The sequence below is a fragment of the Copadichromis virginalis genome, linkage group LG15 (assembly GCF_057382275.1).
Source record: "Copadichromis virginalis isolate Kocher_CV1m ecotype Utaka linkage group LG15, C_Virginalis_male_GT1.1, whole genome shotgun sequence".
In the NCBI taxonomy this organism is placed as follows: Eukaryota; Metazoa; Chordata; class Actinopteri; order Cichliformes; family Cichlidae; genus Copadichromis; species Copadichromis virginalis.
The window spans coordinates 9,081,494-9,106,642 of record NC_140632.1 but is presented as its reverse complement, the minus strand read 5'-3'; the positions used below and the strand labels follow the sequence as shown (position 1 = coordinate 9,106,642).

Below are 25,149 nucleotides of genomic sequence, written 5' to 3'. Positions count from 1 at the left end.
TATTATTGTTATTATTTTTATTATTATGCTTTTACTTAATTCCTTATTTGTGTTCCTTTCTGTTCTAGTCTTACATTTATCCTTTGCCTTTCTTTGCTCATCCCACTGTTCAGCAATGTCTCACTTCCTGTTTTATTTTGGCGGCTGTTGCATTCTGTGCATGTGTTGAGTTCCACTTCCATTGTCATGTACAAATAAAACCTCAAAGACAGTCAGGTATTGCGTGGCTTCCTAGGGCACACATATGTCTGTGAAGGTTCTCAGTCATCCAGGTCATCGTAGTCAAAGGAGCTTGCAAAGAAAAGCGTCTGGACTTCTTTAAGTTGCTTAAGTTGTTTCACCTCTCATCGCCTCAGATGAGAGGTGAAACGTCTTCAAGCAACTTAAATTCAATTCAATTCAATTCAATTCAATTTTATTTATATAGCGCCAAATCACAACATAAGTCGCCTCAAGGCGCTTCAAAGAAGAAGTCCAGACGCTTTTCTTTGCAAGCTCCTTTGACTAGGGCACACATAGGCACAAGAATAGGCGAGTGCCTAGAGGAAGACAGAGAAAAGACCCACACATGCACACACACTAACAGAAAGAGAGAAAACAACAAAGAGAAACAAAATTTTAAAAAAGCAGGCCAGCGTGAGATACTCCGGGACATCCCCCCATCTGTGTTGCCCCCTATGTTACCTCTCTTCTTGTTATCTTGTGTATACATCACCTGAGTCTCCCTTTGTCTTTTGTTGTGTTGTCTGCATTTCTGTGGGTTTCCTTTGTGTTCCCTGAGATTTCTGGTACTTGGAGTCCCTGACGCTGTTCTGTAAATGTCTGGAAATCTTTTGCATATATCTTCATATCTTTTAACTAAGCTTAAAAAGCAGATTTTTGAGTCTAACTGTTGCATTAGTTAGACAGAAAAATATAACATTTAGATTTTGTATCCAAAGATCATACTTTCTATTCCCTACGATTCTAGTCCATATTTTAAAGCCTTAGTTACTTATTAATTCACATATAAATTGTATTGTTATAGACTAAGCTACCCAGCAACACATAATTAAAATCAACTGCAGCTGCAACATTAGTGAAGCCATAATTATGATCATGTATTTGAACAAATGTCATTCTACATAATGAGCATGTGTACTTTCTGTACCTTAAATACACCGAACAGACATAACATTATGATTACTGAAAGGTAAAGTTAATAGCACTGATTATCGCTTCATCGTGGTTAGGGGGTGGGATATATTAGAGAGCAAGAGAAATGTTGTCCTCAAAGTTGTATGTATTAGAAGCAGGAAATATGAGTAGCTGTTAGGATTTAAACAAATTTGCCAGAGGCTAAATTTTAATGGCTAGAAGACTGGGCTGGAGCGTCTTCAAAACTGCAGCTCTTGTGGGGTGTTCCCAAGTCTGCAGTGGTCAGTATCTATCTAAAGGTGATCCTATGAAGGGACAGCAGTGACCCAGGGACAGGATCATGGGTGGCCAAGGCTCACTGATACACATGGGGAACAAAGACAGGTCTGTGTGGCCAGATACAACACACGAGCTATAGCTCAAACTGCCAAAAAAGTTAATGCTGGTTCTGATAGAAAGGTGTCAGAATACAAAGGTCATTGCAGTTTGGGGATGCATATCTGCAGGCCAGTCAGGATGCTTATGCTGACCCCTGTCCACTGCCCAAAGCACCAACAGTAGCTAAGAGTACATCAGAACTGGACTGCAGTGCAAAGGAAGAAGCTGGACTGATGAATGATGTTTTGTTTTACATTATGTGGCCGAGTGCATGTGCGTTGCTTACATCGGGAACCATGATGCACTATGGGAAGAAGGCAAGCCGGTGGAGACACAGTTTGGGCAATGTTCTACTGGAAAACTTGGAGTCCATGCCTTGACAGGCCAGGGCTCTTTTGGCAGCAAAAGAAGGACCAATATGATATCATAATGTAATAACAGTCTACAGACATACATTTTAGACTAATTAGTGACTCTAAATTGGCTGTCGGTTTCAATATGAGCATGAATGGTTGTCTATCTCTGTGTCAGTCCTATTCAGACTGGTAGCCTGTCCTGTGTATACCGCGTCTCTCACTGCATGACAGCTGGGATAAGCTCCAGTACCTCTATGATCCTGAATTTGATAAGCAGAAGAAAATGGACGGATGAATTTAAGAAAAGGCAGAAGAAATGAACTGGTAAGAGTTATTATTTTACACATTTTACTGTGCCTAAGTTAAAACTAGAACCATAACTATCAGAGCCATAACAAAAGCATCCATCTGCAGGTATATCGCCTTGACAGTGGCTCACAAATCAAATGAGATAAGGTTTGTGTCTCAGTTTAATTTTTTGTTGTTGTTGTTGTTGTTTATTTGGCAGTCTTTCAAAGAAGACCTTCGGGTAGCACTCTGTGGAGTTCCTTAATTTACTTTCGTCTCAGTAAGTGAACCTGAGAAGACATTTGAGTCCCTTAAAGGGGACACCAATTAAATCATTCTTGATGGTTTATTGTTTACTACAAAATCTTTTTTTTAATTATTATTTTACAGTTGACATCAGTGGTACAGCTTCCTCAATTATGTCTGTAGGTTTTAACGTCAAATTTAAAAATATAAATTTGTAATTCTTTTTCATAAAACATAATCTGATAATCTCAGGCAAAGTAAAGAACTGAATCAAATCAAAATACAGAAAGTGCGACACTTGCCTAAAGTGGGTTAGATAATTGAGGTGCTTGTGGTAAATGTTCTAAATGTTTGTTACTATTATTCATAGTTGAAACAATAAAAAAAATAGTTAAGTAAGTTGTAGTAAGTTTATACTGAAATAGATGTTTGGTTTATGGCCACTTATGTACTTTCTTGCGTTTGCCAGATCGGTCTTTGGAAATTTTCAGTAAATCAATATCTAAATATAAATACACAGCATCACTTTTCAAAGTACAAGATTTTTAGTAGCGCCTTCTGACATCCGTTCATCCTCTAAGGCTTTTCGACCAATCATATTTCAGCAGACTTTGCTTGCATGCAGGTAAACATTTCACTTGGAGAGTTTTAGCCAAAATTCAGTTTCAGAACCTCTGGCTATTGTCTGATGAGTATTTTGCATTTCTTTTTTTCTTTATTTAAATTTATCTGCATTAAAAACATTAACTGGAGTTGAAGATATTCACTGGTTACATCAGAAACATAAAAATACTGGTCACTGTCCCCAGAGGCTAAGCCATCAGACCGGTCGATGTATCCATCTACAGTCTCACCACTGCTGGTGTGTCCTCCAATGTCACAATGGCATTAATTAGTGCAGAAGCACAAGCTCACAAAGAAAACTTTCCTTTTTGGTGGCAGGCATGATTAGGCCACAATTTGTCAACTACTTGTTATGCTTTTTTATGTAATATATAGCCTGCACAAATGCACACCCATGCCATAATGTTGTTTTAAATAGCTACTTTGCTATTGATAATTCATCATTCTACTAAATCACAGCAAAAAATGTAAATGACAAAAAGCAACAACTGTTATTTGGAAGCAGATTAATTGCAGTCCATTAAAGGCCTCCATGCTCGAGTAGGGTGACAAATGGACCTATTAGGCACTAATTAGGCTTAGATTAAGTCAAAGGGAAGTTGTGACAGAGTGATGGTTGCACTTCTACTGTGAGAAGAAACAAAGTGCATAACTAGTTATGTATGTATATGTATATTTTCAGGCCTCAGTGCTTGTTTTATGTCCATCATAAATACAAATGTTTCCAAACATACCAGGGAGGTCACATGATAACACTAAGCTCCACCACAATCACTGATATGTTTTTCTGTGCCTTGGTTGAACCTTGTTCATTTCACAAGTTGAATAACTACGCGGACGTGTGAAGGGTGTACTACGAAGCAAGATTAATGGGTTAGTGGGCTACGTTGAGCTTGAAATAGCAGTTTTTTGAGTAGTGAAAGTGACTCTTTTTTATGTAAATCAATATGGTAACTTATGCTGAACACAAAACCTGGTCATTAGCAAAGTAATGATCAGAGTTTCAGCTTAAAATCATCTAGAGCATCGTGCTTTCACTCACTTTTATTTACAGTGTGCTTTAAGTGAAATAATCCTATAGATTATGCAGAGGGCAAATCTGTTTTATATTTGCAAGTAGTTAAACCGGCTACAAGATGAATAAAGCCCAGCTGTAAAGTTACAGAGGCACAAACTGTGCATGGCATTGTCACTGGCATTTACACCTATTCATTTGGTAATGGAGAAAACGTAAACCAATTTTATACTAGAAAGGTGGTTTTTGCACTTAAATCTAGAAGCTTTAAATTTTTAGGGAACATAAAAAGCAAATAAATAAATAGAATAAAATTGTTATTTACCTTACTTGCTCTTTGAATTCATGGCTAACTCTTTTTTTAAAATGTAAATCCCCACATGCCCTACATCCCTTTTTTTTTAACTCAAGGTAAAAAAGTAGTGCTGACAATTAAGATTATTTATTTATTCTAAAGTTATTTAATGAAAGCATAGAAGAGTTTTTCTGGAATATACAACTGATGTTTTTACTTCTAATTTGGTTTTACCCTGACAGGATGATTCGGAACACTTTTGAAGTGTGGAAAAATGATCTTTTCTATTGCAGTACCTATGCCAAATGAGACTATTTAGAAATGTTTCTGCTGCTGAAGTGGTGCAGCTGTGCAGTGTGGTAAAGTGGCGTTGCCTTCAATGAGACTGCCTGCAGGAATTCATTATCTTGAAAGCTAGCGTGGCAAAGACCATGGGCAGGTGGTATGGGTAATTTCACATTTCTCCTGTGCCCTGTGAAGATGCCACTTTGTGTTACCTCTCTGCAGTGGAAGAGCACATTGGCAAGGTCTATCCAACTGTCCGTACATCTGAAATGAGCCAGTGTTGATAGCCATCTGATTAGACGAGGAGCTGAAGTCCACTGCAGTAATCAATCTTCACTTTTTAACTGTAACTCAGACCACAACCTTGTTACACCAACCACTTTACTGTTGGCTCTCTGGCTTTATAAAGAATTAAGATCACAAACTTGCAAACACAGTAAGACATGTGGTTGAAGGTATTACAATCACCTTTAATTTATAATCTCATGCTGCAGTTCCAACAGGCATCTGGAAAACATGTGGAGTGGTCTGAGCCATATTGATCTCATTTCTCAGCACTCGAACCATCTAACTGGGGTCACTGGACGCTAACCAGAAAGGACGCTCTTTTAACACTTTGTGTGTGAACTGATGTAAAAGAAACAGAAACTCAGAGCACTGGGTTGTGAAGAGTTACCCAGATGTAGAGCACTTAAAAATAGCTTAAATCTGCCATAGATCGTTATCTGAACCTTTATTTTACTTTATTTTCAAATATAGATATATTTTTGGGGTACTTGGTTGGTAGTATGTATTCATTATAAACTTTGGGTGAAAGCAGTGGAAGACTTTTGAGCATTCAGATGTTGCTTTTCACAAAATCAAAAAATACAGAATAGCATTCGCCTTAACATCCATCACAATGAAACCATATGACAGAAGCATTGTGACTCTTCCTTTTAAGTCAGTATAATAATCTTTATTTAATTTTACTAAGCCTGACTTTACATAGTTACATCTACTTTTACTGTATTTTAGTTTGCATTTTTATTGTGTTGTGTTTTGTTACAGATTGTGACTTTTTTTTAGGGGGGGGGGGCCTTCATCAGGCAAAACATGTAAAAAATGTTGTAACAGGGGAGGTTAAAGATTCAAACAGACACCCACTCAAACCTCTCACAACTAATTAGCTACTTTGATAACATGACTGGGTAACAAAAAGAGCACCCAGAGAGTCTGAGTCATGAGGGGAAACAATAGCATTTCCTAATGTAAAATTGGAAATAATTTGGGAAATTGATCATGCAGGATACATAATTATCATTATAAGATTGAGGTAATGGGAAATATCACTGTACACAAGGGATAACGCTGAAAAACAATACTCGATTGCTGTGATCTTCAGCCCCTGAGGCAGCATTCATCAAAAACAGACACAGTTGTGTAGAGAAGACCATTGGCTCAGCAGGACTTTTTAGTATTTACAGTTTGTTGCTATATTCATAAAAGAGTTAAAACGTTATCATCCAAAGAAGACTCGTATAAAAGATCCAGGTATAAGGTGGACTGAGGCAACATGGAAAACCCTTGCCTGTCATCTGGGAAATCAAAATTTGAATTTTACTTGGAAATCATGGATGGCACATGATCACAGCTAAGCAGGACAATGATTATCTGCCTTTTTATCAGCACACTGGTAAAACCCTAGCATCCAGGATGTGGCTGCATTAGTACTTATTACATGCCAAGACCCCTGTAAACCTGAATGATACATTTAGGTTTTGGAGCAACCTGCGCTACCATCCAGTCTTTTACATTAATGGCCTTGTGCACAGCAACAGTCAATAAAAGTAAGCTACAAGTAAAGCTTATTATACTTTAACTACGTGATGGACTGCATCCCTGTGGAAACGGGAAATGTGGTTCTTGCTTTTTTTGGCTGTCCATAAAATGGATTTCACAGCAGAGACACTCACAGTTTTCCTTAAATGGTAACCTAAACATCATGTCAACCGTACAGTCATGTTAGATGAACTCAATCAATCCCACTCAAGCCCCTCCCCATCTCATCCAAAGAAAGTCTTCTTTGTGGATTTGTTGCACTTTTCCTGTATTTATTTCTGATTGTACCCAGGTGCGGCATACAGTAGAGTGTGCTCTGAACACCAACCATCTGTGCCACAGAGGAGTCACTAATTTGCCCTTAATGGGGAATTTAATTTCATATAAATTGAATTATTTATATTGCCTCTCACACATACAACAATATGAAGGTTTTGCAGAGCACAGCAGTGCTTTACTGGTACCGAGATAAAGTTAAATGTTCTGTTGACTGCAGTTTTATTTGTGTTCTGCTTTTATATCTTGTACAAATCAGCAGATGCAAAAACAAGATTAATGAAATTAACGGTTGTAAAACACTGCCCTGCCAACAACAGATATGAGACAGCAAAGTAAACTCACACAGACCAGTGTTAGAGTAAGGTAAACTACGAGCAGATTTTTCACAGTCAAATAAAAAAAAATGAATTTTAGTCATGACTTAAAAAAATAATTTAACACAAGAAAAATGTATTCACTGTATATATATTTCTAGTGAAACTCAGCCAGTTAAAATCTAACCTCAAGCAGTGAAATGGAAAATGGCAAGCTCAGTTTCTCATTAGCAAGGTGTCCTTTCCGTACTTAATGGATATGTAAATAAGGAGCGGTGTGGAGGAAGAGCGTTAAAATAAAAATAAAATGATAACAATCAGAGCGAGCAACAGAAATTGTTTTCTCAGTGCTGTGTCACTGTTTGTTATAGCGTAATACTGCAGGCTGTAATTGAAAACTTTATAACATGCAACGACAGGTCACAGTCTCATCAGCTGTAGCTTTTAAAGTTAGGTCCAGTAAAATGTACTTCATGTATATTTTTTCTGCAACTATGTGTTATTTTTCTAGTGAATATTCACATACATTTGGGGATATAGATTCAAGAAAAAAACAGTGACTAGTTACTTGTATACATAATTATCAAAATGATTTTTTCAAATATTCTACCATCTTGAAATCAATACAAGCTGCTGATAAAGAGCCTCTTTCAAACCTGCATGCTTCTTTTCCTTGGATTAGTGGATCTGATTTGTGCAGCCTATGTATTCCTTCTAAAACAAGGTCAGTTGTTCTTGACTGATCAATAAGGATCGTCAATAGAAGAAATAGCAGCATAACCCATAAGACAAGAAATGATATGTTGACTAAAATTGATAATAATTGGTTTCTGAGGTCTGGTAAAGAATAAATTAAGCAAGGTGTTATGGGTATAGTGTTGGGATCTGTGCCATATAAAACGCTGAGCCTTTAGGGGAAGTCCAGCATATTAAATATGGGAAAAGCATGAATAAATGCTGTGGAGTATTTAATGTAAACAACTTAATAGCAGGTAAGAAGTATCTAAATCATGTGTCCTGATAACCCCAAGTGAGTGTTAGGGGTCAAAGAGTAAGCACTGGCCTGTGTGTTTGTGGATTTCCAGTAAACTGCAATGTTCTGTTCTCCTCAATGAGCACAGCACCATCCAGGAATAGCAGTCCAGCTTCCTTTGTATCCTCCCTGGTGAACTTGATGCGTTTGTCCACAGAGTAGATGTGTTAGTGGAAAGCCTCTACTTCTTGGGTTTTGATTTTGGCCCAGCATAGCCAATGGATCAGGTACATGGATGACAGCTGGGTCAAATAAAAACCTGAGAAGAAATCCTAATAGCCCATGGCTCAGTTATGGTGACAGAATAGGTCAGAACCAACAGCCATAAACAGTATAAAAGATGGACGTAGCTTCCACCGCCAGGAGATGACACCTGTGCCTGGGTCTTCTGATCCTGTGGCAGTCAGTGGAAACAGATTTTAAGTTTAAGCCCGCAAAGAAGATACATTAAGGGGTAAACAGTGACCTTTATATCTTGTTTCCATGTATGAAAAAAGAGGCAACAAGGAAGGCTTTGATGAATATTATCTACTTCAAGCAAATCAGCAGTTAAATAATCAAAGTTGTTTGGCAGAGTACAGTTCAAATTTGTGATGTGTGTGCCGAGTAATATTCAAGGCAATTAAAAAGGCCATACTTTCCACTCATATGGCTAAATGGCATTTCCCAATTGGTTTTATGACTGCAGTCAACACTGAGGACTAGCCATTATTCTGAATGCCACATTTGTCGGGCATGGAGGTTATAACAGCTCTGATCAAGTGGACTTCTCACTTAAACAGACTGCAGAATGTTGCTTGCAACCATAAATCTTGCCATTAATCAATAACGGATTTATTTTGCATCTCAAACAAGGACATAATGTCAGCAGACGCTCACTTGCCAAAAACTACTCGTCACATTAAAACAACTGTGCTGTTGTGATTGCAAAGGACGCTTGTTTATGCTTACTTAATGAAACACTGTTAGTGAGAGAGAGCGAGAGCAAAAGGTCAAAGGGCAGAGTACATGCTTGGAAAGTTTCCCATCTACTTGAGGGTTGTCTTATTGCCATTAACAAGGTAGACTGAAATGGCATTTTAGATAGAGGTGAGTGTCTTTCTGAAAAGCCTTGCACCTTCTTTGAGGACTGGCACTGTCTCAGGGACAGAAGGGCATGTTGCCTGTTGTTGCATGTGCAGAGTAATGCCCGTCTTCCAATCTCTCAGGACTGCAAACTACTGAGAGGCTATCTCCCGTAAAGTAGGGGCATGACGGGCAGGCCTGTAAATGCCTGTGAATCACTCCATCATAAATCTCTGAACTTCACAGGAGCGAAAGAAGATGAGGCACTATCTCATGAGTGACATGTCAATTATCCCACCCTCCCACCTCCACCTGTTTTATATGTGGCCACTAGTCATAAACACTGCCGACCAGCTCCTATCTCAGACATCTTGAGTTTGGGACTAAATCCTTTTTCAGCAGCAGGCGGAGACATGATTGATGTACAGTCCACCCCTCCTCATCACCTGGGACAGGATCACTCTTCATGTGAATGATATAGCCAATCTGTTTGTAATATTCATCACTTTAGCGTTGAAGCTGGATATTCTGTTAAATTGGTAAACCTGGGAGTTGCCTGCCACTTGCTTTTCCTCAACTTACAGACGGCCGTGTTCAATTAAAGGTCATTTTTAAACATTTACAGTTTTTTTTAACACGCATAGAGGCCAGACACGTTTATAATGACCATGAAGGCAGCATCACGGTCGGTCAGCAACACGCCACCGCATCAAAACTGCACCCATCTAAAGGATGTTTTAAAAAATTGCTGCTGTTTGCAGTTTGCTGTTGGTATATGAGATGCTTAGCTGTCATTTTGTTTGCAATGCTGACAAGGGAAATGAAATTCACCAAGGGGAAATTTAGTGACTCAGCCTTGCCAAACAAAACTCGTGGTGTTCATTTCTGGTGCAGTTTATGAGCGGCACCACCCAACCTGTTTAAGAGAAGTGGAATTTGGCACCTATTTGTGATGTGTCACTTCCAACAAAGAGTTCTTGTTAGAGGTAAGAAAAAAGAATATTAGGAAGAGTAAATCTTCACTTTATGTCTGGTAAAAGAATGTCTAGTTAATATTAATGACCTCAGAAGCAGCTGTTTGATGTTATTGATTGACATTGTGTGATGTCCTGTGGCTGTGACATGACTTACTGCTAGGAGGAGGAGGTAGAAGAGGAAGTATAATTAATATGTGGATGATCGTATATTTTATCCATGGATGTATGTTCCAGCTGAGACAGTAATCAATGGCTTAGGCAGAGGCGTCATATATTATAGGGCAATCGATATCCTGATTCAGTCACTATCAGATGTAGATATTGTCAAGAGATGGATTCACAAGCATACAGATACCATTGGACTGCATATTTTATCAATGTTTCTTTTTATTACATGATCCAGGAAATACCATTTCCTAACCTGTCATTCATTTAACGGATGCACAGCATCCAGCCCGATATCCTAAACACCCAGGCATAGTCAGGCTATAGTCAGCATTAGTCACAGGCCCAGGTTGACAGAGAAAGAAGTCATCTGTATTCCCAAATGCTTTTACGAGAGTGAAATTTAATACCAAGACACTGGAGCACCTATAACCTTGTCACTGGGATACAAATATGTCGTAAAGTTTGATAAGAGGCTTTCTGAAGTCTGTCAAATGTAATTGCAGGATATGGGAGCACATTTACGCAGAGTAGAAAAGAGATAAATAATCCTATTAACTTTTAGACATCGACTGTCTCTTTTTGGAGGGTTTGAATATTACTGCATTATCCATTATGTTTGTATTTGTTGCTCTTTCATTTGATAGTAATAGTATATAAAAAAAACTTTGGATACTTTGGAGAATTAGTTGGACAAGTAAGAGATTTCTAGGTTGAAAAATAGGTGCCATGACCTGTTTTTCACACATCGCACACGACACACAAACAACACGTCATATCAGTAATGCCAGGATGACACGTACAGAAGATCACTGCTTAGCCCCAAGGTCAGGCCTTAGCCTTGAGTCACCTCACCTGCCTCACCCCCCAACTATCGACTTTAATTCTTCTGCCATGAACCCTGATTGGAGACCAAACTGTCACCGCATTTTACTCCAACCCACAATTCAGGAAATTGCCAGAAACGGTTATGACCACAGATGATGCTGACCCACTGTCTGTAATCTTGGGACTGTCCATACTGTGGGTTTAGAAAATATTGAATTTTTACTAAATTGAAGGAAAAACAGGATTTTCTGTATATGCAACTGCATGAATTATTCTGAGGAAATGTTTTCTTTCTGTTCTACAAGAAATGCACTGAGATAATGATGCTGAAAACGGCATGTCGGAAGCTGAACAGGCATGCTTGCTTTTTCTTTCCTCGGTGTGCATGGTTACTTTTCAAAGAACATGGGGTCACCACTTAAGTCCTGTGACCTGCATGTCTGAGAACATCTAGGAAGACAAATGAACAACTGCGTAACCCTGACATCAGTCAGTTAACATTTGTTAGTGTCGTTGATCCCACATTCATTGATTAAATCACATCGTCTCTTCAGGGACCCTCTGAACATCAGCCACTTACTTCAAGAGTTGTGGTTAGAAAAACGTCCCCTCCCTTGCATTTATCCCCATATCTATCTATGTTTCTGTTTGTTGTCTTTACGTTTTTTCTTCCATGATTCGTTTGGTATTAAATTTGGCTTGTTATCAGAGGTTAAAGTGGGATGTGGCACATGGGGGAACCAGAACATGTAACAGTGCAATGTGGGGGAAAAGATTTACTTAGAAAAAAGTCACATATTAATTTGTTAGAAGCTACATGGCTGATGTATAAAGCCTAGACACTATAAAGCAAGTGTAAAAGGTAGAATTCGGTGAGTTAAAAAAAATGGGGGACTGTGTATGAAAATGGATGTAATTCCATTTTCATACTGCTTTTGTTAAATTTATAGCTGAGGTGTGGTCGTGTACAGAGGCAAACCAATAAAAACATGTATGCCCACATACATACAACAGTGCTTTCATTATTGAGGTATAAGCTCCCTTCTTCCCTTATACATGCTTATTTTGAGGTTTGTTATATGAAATTAAGGTTCAAGCTCTTATGTCAGTGTTGGTGAATATTAGATTTAGTTTCATATAATATGTTAGAGAAAAGAAAGTGGAAAAACAGCAGAAATATAAAAAAAATGTAGAAATGTAGAAATTCAGGTAGTTAATTTAATCAGCACCATTACCTGCTATGCCTAATGTGACCTAACATCGAGCATGAAGACCACATCCGATCCAACAGAGTGCATAAGGCAAACTTCACCACAGCACGGCAAGCTAACTGTTTTAGCCCGCATTAAGCTGTAACACACTTTCTTCTGCAGTATTTTCATGCAACCTCTAAATACCACAAAATTAGTATCCTTGAATTTGTTTTACAACACATTTTACAAAAACATAACAACACACAATATGTGGACCCAACATTGTATTTAAAAACCTACAATGAGTTAGACTAAGTAGGACTTAAATTTCCAGTTTCCCGTCTCCTTCATTTCATGACGATTCACATGCTGAACAGTCCTTACCTTTGAAAATAAACTCTCCTCACTTTCTTAAGTCTTTCTCCATCTCTGAGTGAGGCACATTAGCATACTGTACATTTAGCTAGCAGACACATTTTGTAATAAGCTGTACAGAAACTGTTTGTCTGTTTGTTAAACCGCTTAAAACGTTATTACTGAAATTACATGACCCTAAAAAACTAAAAAAACAAAACCCTACCTTACTGAGTTTATGTTTACTTCAGTTCTGTAATGCTAGCTAGATGCTGAAGTAGCTAGCTAGATGCTGAAGTAGCTAGCTAACGGCAACTTTTTTTTTTACATCTTGAAGAAAATATAATCTGATCAAACATTATTCAGCTTTAAATATTGTTCAGCTTTAAAGTTACTGTGCAACTGTGTAATAAAAATGTGCTCACAACTTTGGCCTTGAGAGCGATAAGAAGCGATCGCCTCATCCTGCAGGTGCAAGATATCTGCAAGCGAAGAGACTAGAACACCCAAGGCCGATTTCCTTTTATGGAGTTGTTTTTCTGCTAATGCAGCACTTTCCTCACAACCCCCTCCTGTAAGTTTTAGAGAATATATACCCATCCTCACAGCAAATCTTGGGAATCTCCTGATGTGAGCTGTGTTGAGAGGTTGTCTCTGTCTCAATAAAAGTTCACTGATTCCCCATCTGCCGCAGGTGTCCGGTTGTCTTCATTCTCCGCCAGCCTGGTTAAGTCAATTCCTCCTTAACATCTAAAAGAACCTATTTAATGAAGGAAGACGGGTTCACTTTGTGTTTAATATTATTCTATTGCTGTTGTTGTTTTTTTTGTATCCTTCAATTGGCGTCACGAACAGGATCCGCTCCAGGTCAACTGGAACGGATGGGAGGACTTCGGCCGTGGTCTGAGTGAACGGAGTTTGGACAAAAGCTGTGTGCACACAAAAACAAGGTAAGCAGACCTTTTATTTCTGCTATATTGAACATTATAAAAATACTTAGTGTCCAAACTCCTAGTAATTCATAACCAAAATTGTCTGGCTTACTTAAGGCTTGTTGAGAATCAGACAAGTGAATAAGAAATAAGTGAATAAGAGATAAGTGAATAAGAAATAAGTGAATAAGTGAATAAAGATAAGAGTGAACTGAGGTCTGACCACGGTTGCAGCCGACGGGTTGCTCTCCGGTGTCGGATACATACCTCAGTGCAGGTCTGGGACCTTGAAAGGGTTTATTAGTAACGCCTTTCTAAACAAATTAAAAGGTTAAAGGCCTTGAGAATATTTTTTAGTAATATTCTCTAAACTACAGAAGGGTTAGGAAGGCCCAGAGGACTTTATTAGAAAAGATCCTCTAAAACTTAAAAAGGAGAAGTACTGGTTGGAGTCCAAAGGAGGGGTCCCTTTGATCAATAGGAGAAAACGGATCTCTTCTTAAAACCCCGATGATTTTAGTGTTTTAAATGTTTTGATGTTCTGTTTGATATTGGACACACATAAATACACGCTGAATGCTTGCTGTGGAACACTGGGCAGGACAGTTTGGTTCTCCGTTGTTCACAGATTACACAATTAAAGGAACTAGGTTCCTCTTTTGGTTAAAATAATACACCACACATAGAATTTTTTTTTTTACACATTTATTACATACATAAGGAGGGTAATGAGTGACTGCAGGTAATGTATGAAGTGTGAATGAGACGTGTGAACAAGGTGACAACCAACTAGCACCCCTATCAGGAAGCTCTAGGCAAGGTTACCCGCCAGACTCCGGTTTGGTAGAAGCTTGGTAACACCTGAAGGGATATTTCAGTGCTGACTCACCTTTAAAGCAGCGCCCCAGCTGTTAGTGCCTAACAGAGGCAGAAACCCAGCTGGCCCAAATTCTCCTTTAAAATCAATAAAAGAACACTCCTCCATTGACAGTAAAATGGATGGAGAATTAGATCGAGAAACTAATGATGATGGTTGGGGTCCCGGTGTTATTCTTAGCACATTGGGAGAACAATTAACATGTGTTGAGACAGTCATCAACTCCACACACCAGCCTAAAGAAGCAAAAAAGCAGAAAGAGTCATTGAGGAAAACAGCTGAAAGGTTAATGAAAGAAAAGGGAAAGGACGAGGGGAGTAGTGGTAACTGGGGAATAATTTGGCAGAATAAGGCTATGCAGGCAAAAGAGAAAGAGGAAGAAGCCAACTCAGCAGCAGCAGGTGCAGGTGTGATGAGCGGGGTGAGACACAGAAAGGAAGCAGATAAGCACGCAGGCCGCAAAGCTAAATTTAATCACTGGGTGTGTTTATGGGAAACTGCAAAACCACACATGAAGAAAAATAGGTCTCAGCCACCTCCCTATTCTGCCTCAACTCCTCCCTCAGCAGGCATATATCCGGTACTTAATATCTCTGGTGGAATAATGACTATTGGAGAAGAACCGCCCGTAGCTCCAACTCCCATAGATACCAAGCATTTTTGCCCAGGAAGCTCCTCTCTGTCGGCGACATCCTCAGCTAGTAGTAGAGCCCCCTCTTCTATGTCCCATTGTTTTGGAACCGGATCTGAGGGCCTAACTGACCCCCCTGCGAGCGCACCATTTGCGGTTCGAATGAACAGACAGGAACCCACTGAACAACAATTAACTGATCAAGAAGCAGCATTACGCAGCTGCTTAAATGAACATAGGTCAGTGGTCCAGGTGAATAATCGTGTTGCGTCAGCCCCTCTTTCCCGGTCCAACCCCTTTGCCAGCACTCCTGTCGCTGTTAAAGGAGATCTGACCGCTACTGCAAAAACTGAGCCTGGCACTTCACCAAATGTCACAGTTACCATGTCTTTGGTGGGCCGTCAGGATCCGGAAACACAGATGAGTTTAGCCCACGTTTTTGCTGACACTGCTACCCCACCAGGCGGGGAAGAAACTGAGGATACTGATGATGAACTCAGTGACCTTAACAATACACCCCCCTCTACCCCTCCCAGTTTAGGATATCAGACTAGATCTAAGGGCCCTGTGCCTCAGCCTCCAGGCATATTTCCCCTGGTCCAGACTAAAGCGCAACGTAGACCAGTGTATCAACCTTATTCATTCGGAGATGTCCAGGCCCTAGTGGACAAACTCCCTGACATAACGGAGGGAGGGAATGCCTGGTTGGCTGGTTTGGATAAATACACAGCTGGACAGGACCTCGCACTGGGAGATTTTAGAGCTATTATAACTAGGTGCACATCCCGATCTCAGGCAGCGGACCTGGAACAAAATGCGGGTACTACCATGCATGAGAACGAGGTGCCACTAATGCAGGCCTTGAGGTTTATTGGACCGGCCCTGCGCAAACAATTCCCACCCAAAAATCAAGGCACCTTACAGAAATTTAAATGGGAGGGAAAGCAAAATCCCACCCATTATCTAAATCAGGCTGTTGAAGACTGGGTGAACCATACAGGTCATCACCCCAGTAGGACTTGTTCACAGAGCATGTGGTTTAGAAGGGCGGTGCTGAGGGGCATTCCGGAGTCAGTAAGCCAGAAAATGGAGGATAATCCTGATTTGCAGGACTGTGACTTTGCAATCTGGAAGAAACATTTGATTTTTAATCTTAACAAAGTGCAGATTAAGTCTGATGATAAAGCGGAGAGCGTCGAAGATTTACAGTTGCAACTGTTGAAGGTTCAGCTGCAGAAAGCTAAAAACGACCTGGGTGGAAAAGGTGACAAGCCTAAAAAGCAGCTTGTGGCCGCTGCGGCTCCCCCTCCTGGTCCAGTTGCCCCTGATTTGTATCCGAACCCATGGGCAGCTGATCCACAGCCCCCCCAGTATGGTGCTTATCACTCCCCGGCCCCTTATGGGCAGAGAGGTTCCCCATTTGGAGGAAACAGAGGTGGTTTCAGGGGAAGGGGTCAGATGGGAGGTGGTAGGGGAGGCCAGATGTATGTTTGTTTCCGGTGTGGACAACCTGGACACTGGGCTAAAGCGTGCCCTTTGAACCCGGCTGCTGGAAGAGGCAGGGGAGCCCGTGGTGGGCCCTATCAGCATCCTGGCCACAGAGGTGGACCTCGTGGTGCTGTAGTTGGAGTGCCCCCGGCCCCACAGATGCCTGTGATGGGGTGGGAGTACTACGAGGGTGGTCCCCAGCTATAGGACACCCCACAGACTGCCCAGGACGGTGAAGGGACAACGGCGGACCCTATGCTGTCCATAACTGTAGATAGAAGAAGAAGCAGCTTTTTAGTGGACACTGGAGCTACGTACTCCACCATTAAGGATGTTGCTCGTGAAAGACTTACTGACAGAGTGATTACAGTGGTGGGCATATCTGGGGAACCTAAAACTCTGCCTTACACCGTGCCCCTCCCCACAACGGTTGGAGATCAGACCTTGTTACACAGCTATGTTTGTTCAAAACAGGCGCCTGTGAATTTACTGGGAAGAGACTTGTTGATTAAATTAGGAGCCACAATACTCTGCTCTTCACAAGGCCTAACTGTGACTCTCCCTACTGGGGTTGTACTTCCCTGCTCTGATGGGCCAGAGGGAGGTGGTCAGTTTCTGCTGCAACCCTCCTCCTGTTTGGCGGACTCTGCTGACATCTACTGGGCATTATTGGAAGTTGAAACACCTGCTGAACCAGGAGTTTGGACTGCTTTTCAGCAATGGCGGCCGTGGCTCTCACTCCTACATCCTTATGTCCCTCCCCCTGACCCACCTCATGTTACACTGTTTTATGACAGGCATGACACCACCTGGTACCAGCACATGTTCCAAAAGCAGTGTGAGGGGCGGGCTTGGTCTCTGAACATGTCGTGCATTTTTGCGGCACCGGAGGGAGTGGCAGCAGCGGTTACTTTTACAACAGATCAATTACAGTGGTACATGATGTCTGATGAGGCAGCTCCCCATGTGTCACTGGCCTTACATCCTGGACACCAGGCTAAGGAGCTGGGTGGAATGGTTAAACGTTCCCTTGCGGCCACTGACTGGACACCTACAAAACTCCCACAGGTTTTGTTTTCTCCATCTACCAAGACATACCAAATTTTAAATGACTGCTTTAATTCCTCAACACTGCAACATGGAGTGGTCAGCGGGTCACATGGAAGAGAACACACAGACCACTGTGATGCTGCGCCTTTACTCGACTCTCTTCCAGATTGTTTGTGGTCCCTTGGACCCACAGATGTAGGTTTAGTTGATGTGGAGCCAGTCTCTTTTCAACTGTCATCTGCTACCCCTTTGTGGCAGCCTCAGTACCCACACAGACCGGAGGCTGAGGCTGGGATTGCAGAAACAATTTCTGGTTTGGTCACTGCCGGTGTCTTGGAGCCCTCCTGCTCTAAGTGGAACACGCCCATCCTACCCGTTGAGAAAAAAGGCACGGGGAAGTTCAGAATGGCACATGATTTGAGAAGGATTAATGCCTTACTTGGCACTCCTACTTTGCCTGTGCCTAATCCTTATGTTGCCTTGACCAACCTCCCACCATCTCATGCCTGGTTCACCTGCATTGACTTGGCTAATGCCTTTTTCTGCCTCCCACTTCGTGAGTCACTGCGTGACATTTTCTCATTTACATTTAGAGGCCGACAATGGCGTTACACTCGCTTACCACAGGGATTTGCCCTCTCCCCAGGACTGTTTAATCAGTGTTTGAAAGAACTTTTACAAACCAGCCCACTACCATCTGACTGTATGTTAATACAATATGTGGATGACCTTTTGCTGTCTGCCCCCACGGCTGACATCTGTTTGGAGGCCACCAGAGTGGTACTTCACCACCTGGCCAACACAGGTTTTAAAGTGAGCAAAAACAAACTACAGATTGCAAGAAAACAGGTTTCTTTTCTAGGCCGCATGGTCTCACAGTCCGGTATTTCCTTGTCCCCAGAACACAGGAACTCCATTTTGCACCATCCAAAACCTCTAACTGTAAAAGACATGTTGTCATTTTTGGGCCTGACTGGTTACAGCAGGACCTATGTCCCAGACTATGTTGGCCTTACTTCCCCTTTGCGCGTTTTGGTAAATGAACAAGGCATAAGAAACCTCTCTGCTCCCCTCTCATGGACTACAGAAACAGAACAGGCGTTTATAAAGTTAAAACAACAGCTTTCTGTCGCCTCTGACCTTGCTGTGCCAGATTATGCTTTGCCTTTTCATCTTGATGTTTCTGGAACTGGAACCCATATCAATGGTATCCTGTTCCAGAAAAAAGGGGGAGAGAGAAAAGTGTTGACATATGTAAGCGTAATGCTTGACAACACTGAAAAACGCCACCCACCGTGCACACAACACGTTTCTGGACTTGCAAAAATCATTCAGAAAACAGCACACATAGTGATGAACCACCCACTAAAAATTTTGACATCACACAGTGTGGTGGCCTACGTCTCCTCACAGGCCTTCACACTCACTTCACTCAGGCAGAGACGCCTCAGTACCATTTTGGAAGCACCACACATCACCTACTCACATGAAGGCATAAACATGGCTGATCACATGGGATCAGGGGAACCACATATGTGTGAAGAGGTTGTGCAGGTACAGGAGAAAATCAGGCCAGATTTGCAGGCAGAACCTCTAATGGATGCAGAAAAAGATTGGTTCACAGATGGATGTTGTTTCAGAACTGAAAGTGGAATGTTGAAGGCTGCATGGGCAATAGTGGAACAGACAGACATGAGATGGAAAACAGTGAAAGCAGAGCAGTTGACAGGACAACAGTCTGCACAGAGAGCTGAACTGAGAGCGGTGATTGAAGCCTTAAGGATGGGAAAGGGACAGAAAGTGAATATATACAGTGATTCAGCTTATGCTGTGGGAGCAGTGCATGTGGAGCTCAAGCAGTGGCTAAGAGCTGGTTTTTTGACAGCCAGCGGAAAGCCTATTAAACATGAGATAGAAATGAGGGAATTAGCGGAAGCACTGTTGTTACCTGTTAAGGTGGCAGTGGTAAAATGCAAAGGACACAGTGCCGGATTGGACTTAGTGGCATTAGGTAACAAACAGGCCGACTTAGTAGCTAAGCAGACAGCTGGTTACTTACCCTCCCTGATTATGGTAATGGACCCAGAAGCCACACCCCCTCCAGAAAGACCACCCATACAACTAGGCCTAGCCACAATCAGAGAGTTACAGGACAAAGCCAGCCCCCAGGAAAAATCATTATGGGTAACAAGAGGGGCCACAAACACAGATGTTTGGCGTGGCCCAGATGGAAGGCCCATTCTACCGCCAGGGGTCAGACAGACAGCAATGGAAGAGGCACATGGAGTGGGGCATGTGGGACCTGCACAAATGATGAGGAACTTAGCCGCCTGGTGGCACCCTTATCTAAAAGACATGACAAAATACATGGTTAAAACCTGTAAGGAGTGCAACCAATTTGGAATCAAGCCCGCCTTCAAGCCAATAGCAGGGTACTTCCCCATCCCACTTTGCCCAGGGAAAGAAATAATCATTGATTACACAGACATGGTGGACAGAGTAGGTAGTTACAGGTACCTGCTGGTGGCTGTGGATGCATTTTCAGGTTGGCCAGAAGCCTGGCCGACAGCAAGTGAAAACAGTAGAACTGTGGTGAAGTGTCTGATTAATCATTATATACCACAGCATGGGTTTCCCGAGGTCATAAGGTCGGACAATGGTTCACATTTCAGGAACCACGATCTGCAGAGGGTTGAAGCCGCATTAGGTTTGAAACATAAGTTTGGCTCAGTTTACCACCCCCAATCCCAGGGGAAAGTGGAAAGGATGAATCAAACTCTAAAAACTAAATTGGCTAAAATCTGTGCACAGACCAAATTAGATTGGGTTAAGGCATTGCCTCTTGCATTAATGTCCATAAGATGCTCAGTAAATCAAACCTCTGGTTACACTCCATTTGAGTTGGAGCATGGCAGGCCTTTTCCTGGCCCCTCCTCTCGCCTGTTAATGTCGGATGAAGCTGATTCAGACCTCGATCCGAGGACATATTATAACATGCTCCGCAGTTTTGTTGCCCAGTATTCCTCACAGGTCGCTGAAAGAAACCAGCAAGAGCTGAAAGAGGCGGCTACACCTGGAATGGACTACGTCCTCCTGAAAGTCACAAAGAGAAAGTGGGCTGAGCCTCGCTGGACAGGCCCTTACCGCATAACAGAGCGGACCTCCCACGCTGTCAGGCTCGAAGGGAAAGGTGACACCTGGTTTCATTACACACAGTGCGCTGCTGCCACCGAACCAGGAAGAACCTTGAGAGAGGTGCAGAAGGACCTGTCAGAAGGAGCTGCAACAGCATCACCAACCACTTGAGGGAGCCAAAACTCAACCTACAAGCCGGCTGGTTACAAAAGGGGGTGTTCTTCATACTGAACTAAACATTTTTATTTTTCTATTTTTAACATCTTTTATGACTTTGCTTTTATATTGGCTTGAGTTTTTAAGATTTACATTTTACATTGCAATAGTTTTAACCGCTGAAAGCTCATTTAAAGTTGTGTCACTGATACTTTTTGTTGCTCTTTAACTCCTAGAACACGCCCTTGGCGAGGTGGGGGGAACTGGACCACCTTTCTGTGCCCCATCATCCTCTATTAGAAGACATCCAAGCTAAGTAAACATGTCTTGGCCCTTTCCCCCTGAAATGACAGGCAGGCAAAGATGTTGCGTCTTTGTTTGCTTCCTGGCCCTGGGTCTCATTCCCATTGGCATAATCCTGATCTGTGAAGGGCCCCCGACACTTCTGACACCTTCAAGTTCAAAAGCTTCGCCCCCTTCTGACAGTCCCAATCTGACAAATGTAGCCCCTAGGGTCTTGCCCACCACTTCCTCTCCAGTTTTGCCCACGCCCGATCCATTTAGAAAGAAACGAGACACGGTTACCTCCTGTACCCCAAGTACGACTAGAATGATTACTCTCTGTGTCCCCAACAATAAAAGTTGGGTAGTCGAAATAGATTTCGCTAGCTTCCCAGTCACTCCCGTCACCAAAGACCAAGGGGGGGATCTTTTTAACCTTGCAGTACATCTCTCCTCCTCAGTGTGGTATATAACCCTGGGAGGTTGGCATCAGTGGAAGTGGTCCAGTTTAGTGTCAGAAACGGACCTCGATTGGTCCAAGCACTCTAGGGGTCAGGCTTTGCACTGGAGAAACCAAAATATGCTCAGAATAGCAAAAAAACCGGATCTTTCAGGCTTAATTTTTACCCTAAAGGATCTGGCCTTGACCTCCTGTCAACAATTTATACTTGCCCCTTGGACTGATCGCACCGCCCTGTATTGGCAAATGGAAATATGCCCTAGCGTTGGTGCAGCTCCAAGCTCTGTAGTTAAAGATGATAACCCCACCTTTAATGGCCCTCCGGTGACATATACAAACGGGGGAAGAAACGGCCGAATACGCATTGTAGACACAAATAAAATGTCTAAAGATGACCTCTTCCAAATTCTAACCGGTATTTCTGGAGCAACAAACAACTGGTTACTACTAGCTGAACAAGCTGCTGACAAGACGGCTTCCGACTGCATAGTGTGTATGGGAGCCCGCCCCACTTTAAGAGTGGTACCGGCGCCAGTCAATAGTGCATGCCTCCTGCATCTTATGAACAATACAAAACGAGGTCATTGCTCATATCTGGAAAACCACTTTCCTAAAACTCAACGCTCGGTCTCTAATAAACCACCTTTCTTTTCTTCAGATGTAGCTGTGAACAATTTCACTTGTATTAACCTGACTGGCAATGCAGTAAAACTAGGTAGCTTGAACTCTTCTTGGTGCACTGAGATGACGGTTATGAAACCAAACTTCCGACCTACGGCTAGGGCTGATTTGTGGTGGTGGTGTGGCAACAACAAGTTATATGATGGTTTCCCTCGGGATGCGTCAGGTCTTTGCGCTCTCATAACTCTTATTTTACCTGTTTTAGTCACTCCAGTAGATCTCTCTATAGAAGTACACGAAGTTGGCCTCCCATCCTCCTCTGAACGCCGCTCTAAACGTTCTCTAATCCCAGGTTCAGCTCATAATCCAACCTATATTGATGCTGTAGGTATACCCCGTGGGGTCCCCGATGAATATAAACTGCGAGACCAGGTTAAAGCAGGATGGGCCTCGATACTTTGGATGGTTGAAATAAATGCGAATGTAGACAGAATTAACTACATTCACTTTAATGTGCAACTGTTGGCTAATTACACTCGAGATGGTTTTGAAGCTGTGCATGCACAGTTATCTGCCACTTCCCTAATGGCTTTCCAAAACAGGGTCGCAACGGATTTTCTCCTCGCAGAAAGAGGCGGAGTCTGCAGCCTTTTTGGTCAGGAGTGCTGTACCTATATCCCCAATAACACAGCTCCTGATGGTTCCCTCACTAAAGCTATTACTGGTCTCACAGCTCTTACTGTTAAAATGAAGGAACACTCAGGCGTTGATACTGCCATGTGGGACTCTTGGCTTACCATGTTTGGCAAATATAAGGCCCTTGTAGCTTCCATCCTAGTTTCCATCTCAGTTTTTGTTGCTGTCCTAGTCACCTGCGGTTGCTGTTGTATTCCATGCATTCGATCCCTCTTCCAGAGACTGATTGTTACAGCTCTCACTCCTGAGGATAAGGATCTCGCCCGGCAGATGCCTTTATTGGCTGGTCAACTTCCCACCTCCTCGCCAACGGATGATGAAAACTCTGATCGTGAGGGTGACGAACATTATCGTCTTTCTCTTGTTTAAATGCTTCTAGAATGGTTGTTTCTCTGTGGTGTTTTGTATTAGGCTTGTTATTAATTGTTTCCCTCACCCACTTCCTCTTGAAGGATATATCTGGTTGAACTGTGTCTGGTCGGGTTGTGAGGGTTAAGCGATGTTCTCAGGGTCTCCGGACTTAAGCCTGAGCGAATGTGTACTCCCACCACTGGATATAAATTGTTTTTTTCCACACCCCTTCCTCACGTTTTACCATATTCACTTTTGAATGTCCTTAGCAGTTACCGTTCTGGGTTTATTTTACGGTTGATTTATTCTTTCACATTTTCACGTTTATATCTCTCATTATTATAGTATACTCTGTACTCTCCACATTTTTATTATTACTTATGCTTTTTGGTTGCTGGGTTACAGGAACTGTTAATTTTGTGTCACTACCCTGGTTGCACTGACTCGTTGTATCCTTGGGTGCAGGACAGCTGTTACTGCTTTCGTCGGGAACCGAGACTGCTTGCAGCCGACCCCTGGGCAGGGTGGTGCCTGGACTCTTTTCTCCTCATCTGCAATGACAGATAAAGACAAATGATAAGACCCGAGGAGTTTTTCGAGCCAGGCTTCGACACGTCTCTGTGTTCCTTTGAATGTTACTTATTTTTGTGTGTTGACCCATTTAAGATGGGTCAAAAGGGGGATTTGAAGAAAATATAATCTGATCAAACATTATTCAGCTTTAAATATTGTTCAGCTTTAAAGTTACTGTGCAACTGTGTAATAAAAATGTGCTCACAACTTTGGCCTTGAGAGCGATAAGAAGCGATCGCCTCATCCTGCAGGTGCAAGATATCTGCAAGCGAAGAGACTAGAACACCCAAGGCCGATTTCCTTTTATGGAGTTGTTTTTCTGCTAATGCAGCACTTTCCTCACAACCCCCTCCTGTAAGTTTTAGAGAATATATACCCATCCTCACAGCAAATCTTGGGAATCTCCTGATGTGAGCTGTGTTGAGAGGTTGTCTCTGTCTCAATAAAAGTTCACTGATTCCCCATCTGCCGCAGGTGTCCGGTTGTCTTCATTCTCCGCCAGCCTGGTTAAGTCAATTCCTCCTTAACATCTAAAAGAACCTATTTAATGAAGGAAGACGGGTTCACTTTGTGTTTAATATTATTCTATTGCTGTTGTTGTTTTTTTTGTATCCTTCAATCTACACCTTGAATGTATCACAGGGATGAGAAGAATAGGGGATGCGCTGATGACACAGGCCATCGGGTACCTATTTTCATGATACTGAGCAAGTATCTCCATCCCATGACTGGAAATAATGAAAGATTCATTTAAATGAACTTATTCAACCTTAATACGTGTTAGCCTTTCTTTCTAGTCTTTCAGATTTAACTTTTCGCTCTTTCACTGTCTGCTAACTTTGTCTGCTTGTTATTTGTTCTGGTCAAGTAGCATGCAGTCCAAGCAGCAGAACTGGGATTTGGAGTGAGGTTGATGAGAATGGCAAACATTATGCACGGTGGCATGGTGGTTAGCACTATTGCCTCACAGCAAGAGTTTAATTCCAGCATCAGGCCGGGGTCTTTCTGTGTGGAGTTTGCATGTTCTCCTCGTGTTTGCTTGGGTTCTTTCCAGGTACTCTGGCTTCCTCCCACAGTCCAACGACATACAATTAGTGGGGATAGGTTAATTGGTAACTCTAAATTGCCCATTGGTGTGAATCTGAGTGTGAATGGTTGTCTGTGTCTATGTGTTAGCCCTGCGACAGGCTGGCGACCTGTCCAGGGTGTACCCTGCTTCTCGCCCTAAGACAGCTGGGGTAGGC

General features: G+C 42.2%; 2 protein-coding genes across 2 annotated transcripts; both read left to right on the top strand.

Moving 5' to 3' along the window:
• The first annotated feature begins 13,596 nt into the window (after nt 1-13,596).
• Nucleotides 13,597-17,039, top strand: LOC146691768 (uncharacterized). The gene has a single exon (XM_085431736.1). The coding sequence runs from the start codon at nt 14,581-14,583 to the stop codon at nt 16,786-16,788; it is 2,208 nt and encodes a 735-aa protein (XP_085287862.1). The 5' UTR covers nt 13,597-14,580; the 3' UTR covers nt 16,789-17,039.
• Nucleotides 17,040-20,957: 3,918 nt separating this feature from the next.
• Nucleotides 20,958-23,804, top strand: LOC146691767 (uncharacterized). Its single transcript, XM_085431737.1, has one exon. The coding sequence runs from the start codon at nt 21,245-21,247 to the stop codon at nt 23,348-23,350; it is 2,106 nt and encodes a 701-aa protein (XP_085287863.1). The 5' UTR covers nt 20,958-21,244; the 3' UTR covers nt 23,351-23,804.
• Nucleotides 23,805-25,149: the final 1,345 nt, after the last annotated feature.

Coding starts and splice junctions, on each gene's coding strand:
- LOC146691767 (XM_085431737.1), top strand. CDS start 21,245: ATGTCTTGGCCCTTTCCCCCTGAAATGACAGGCAGGCAAAGATGTTGC.
- LOC146691768 (XM_085431736.1), top strand. CDS start 14,581: ATGGATGGAGAATTAGATCGAGAAACTAATGATGATGGTTGGGGTCCC.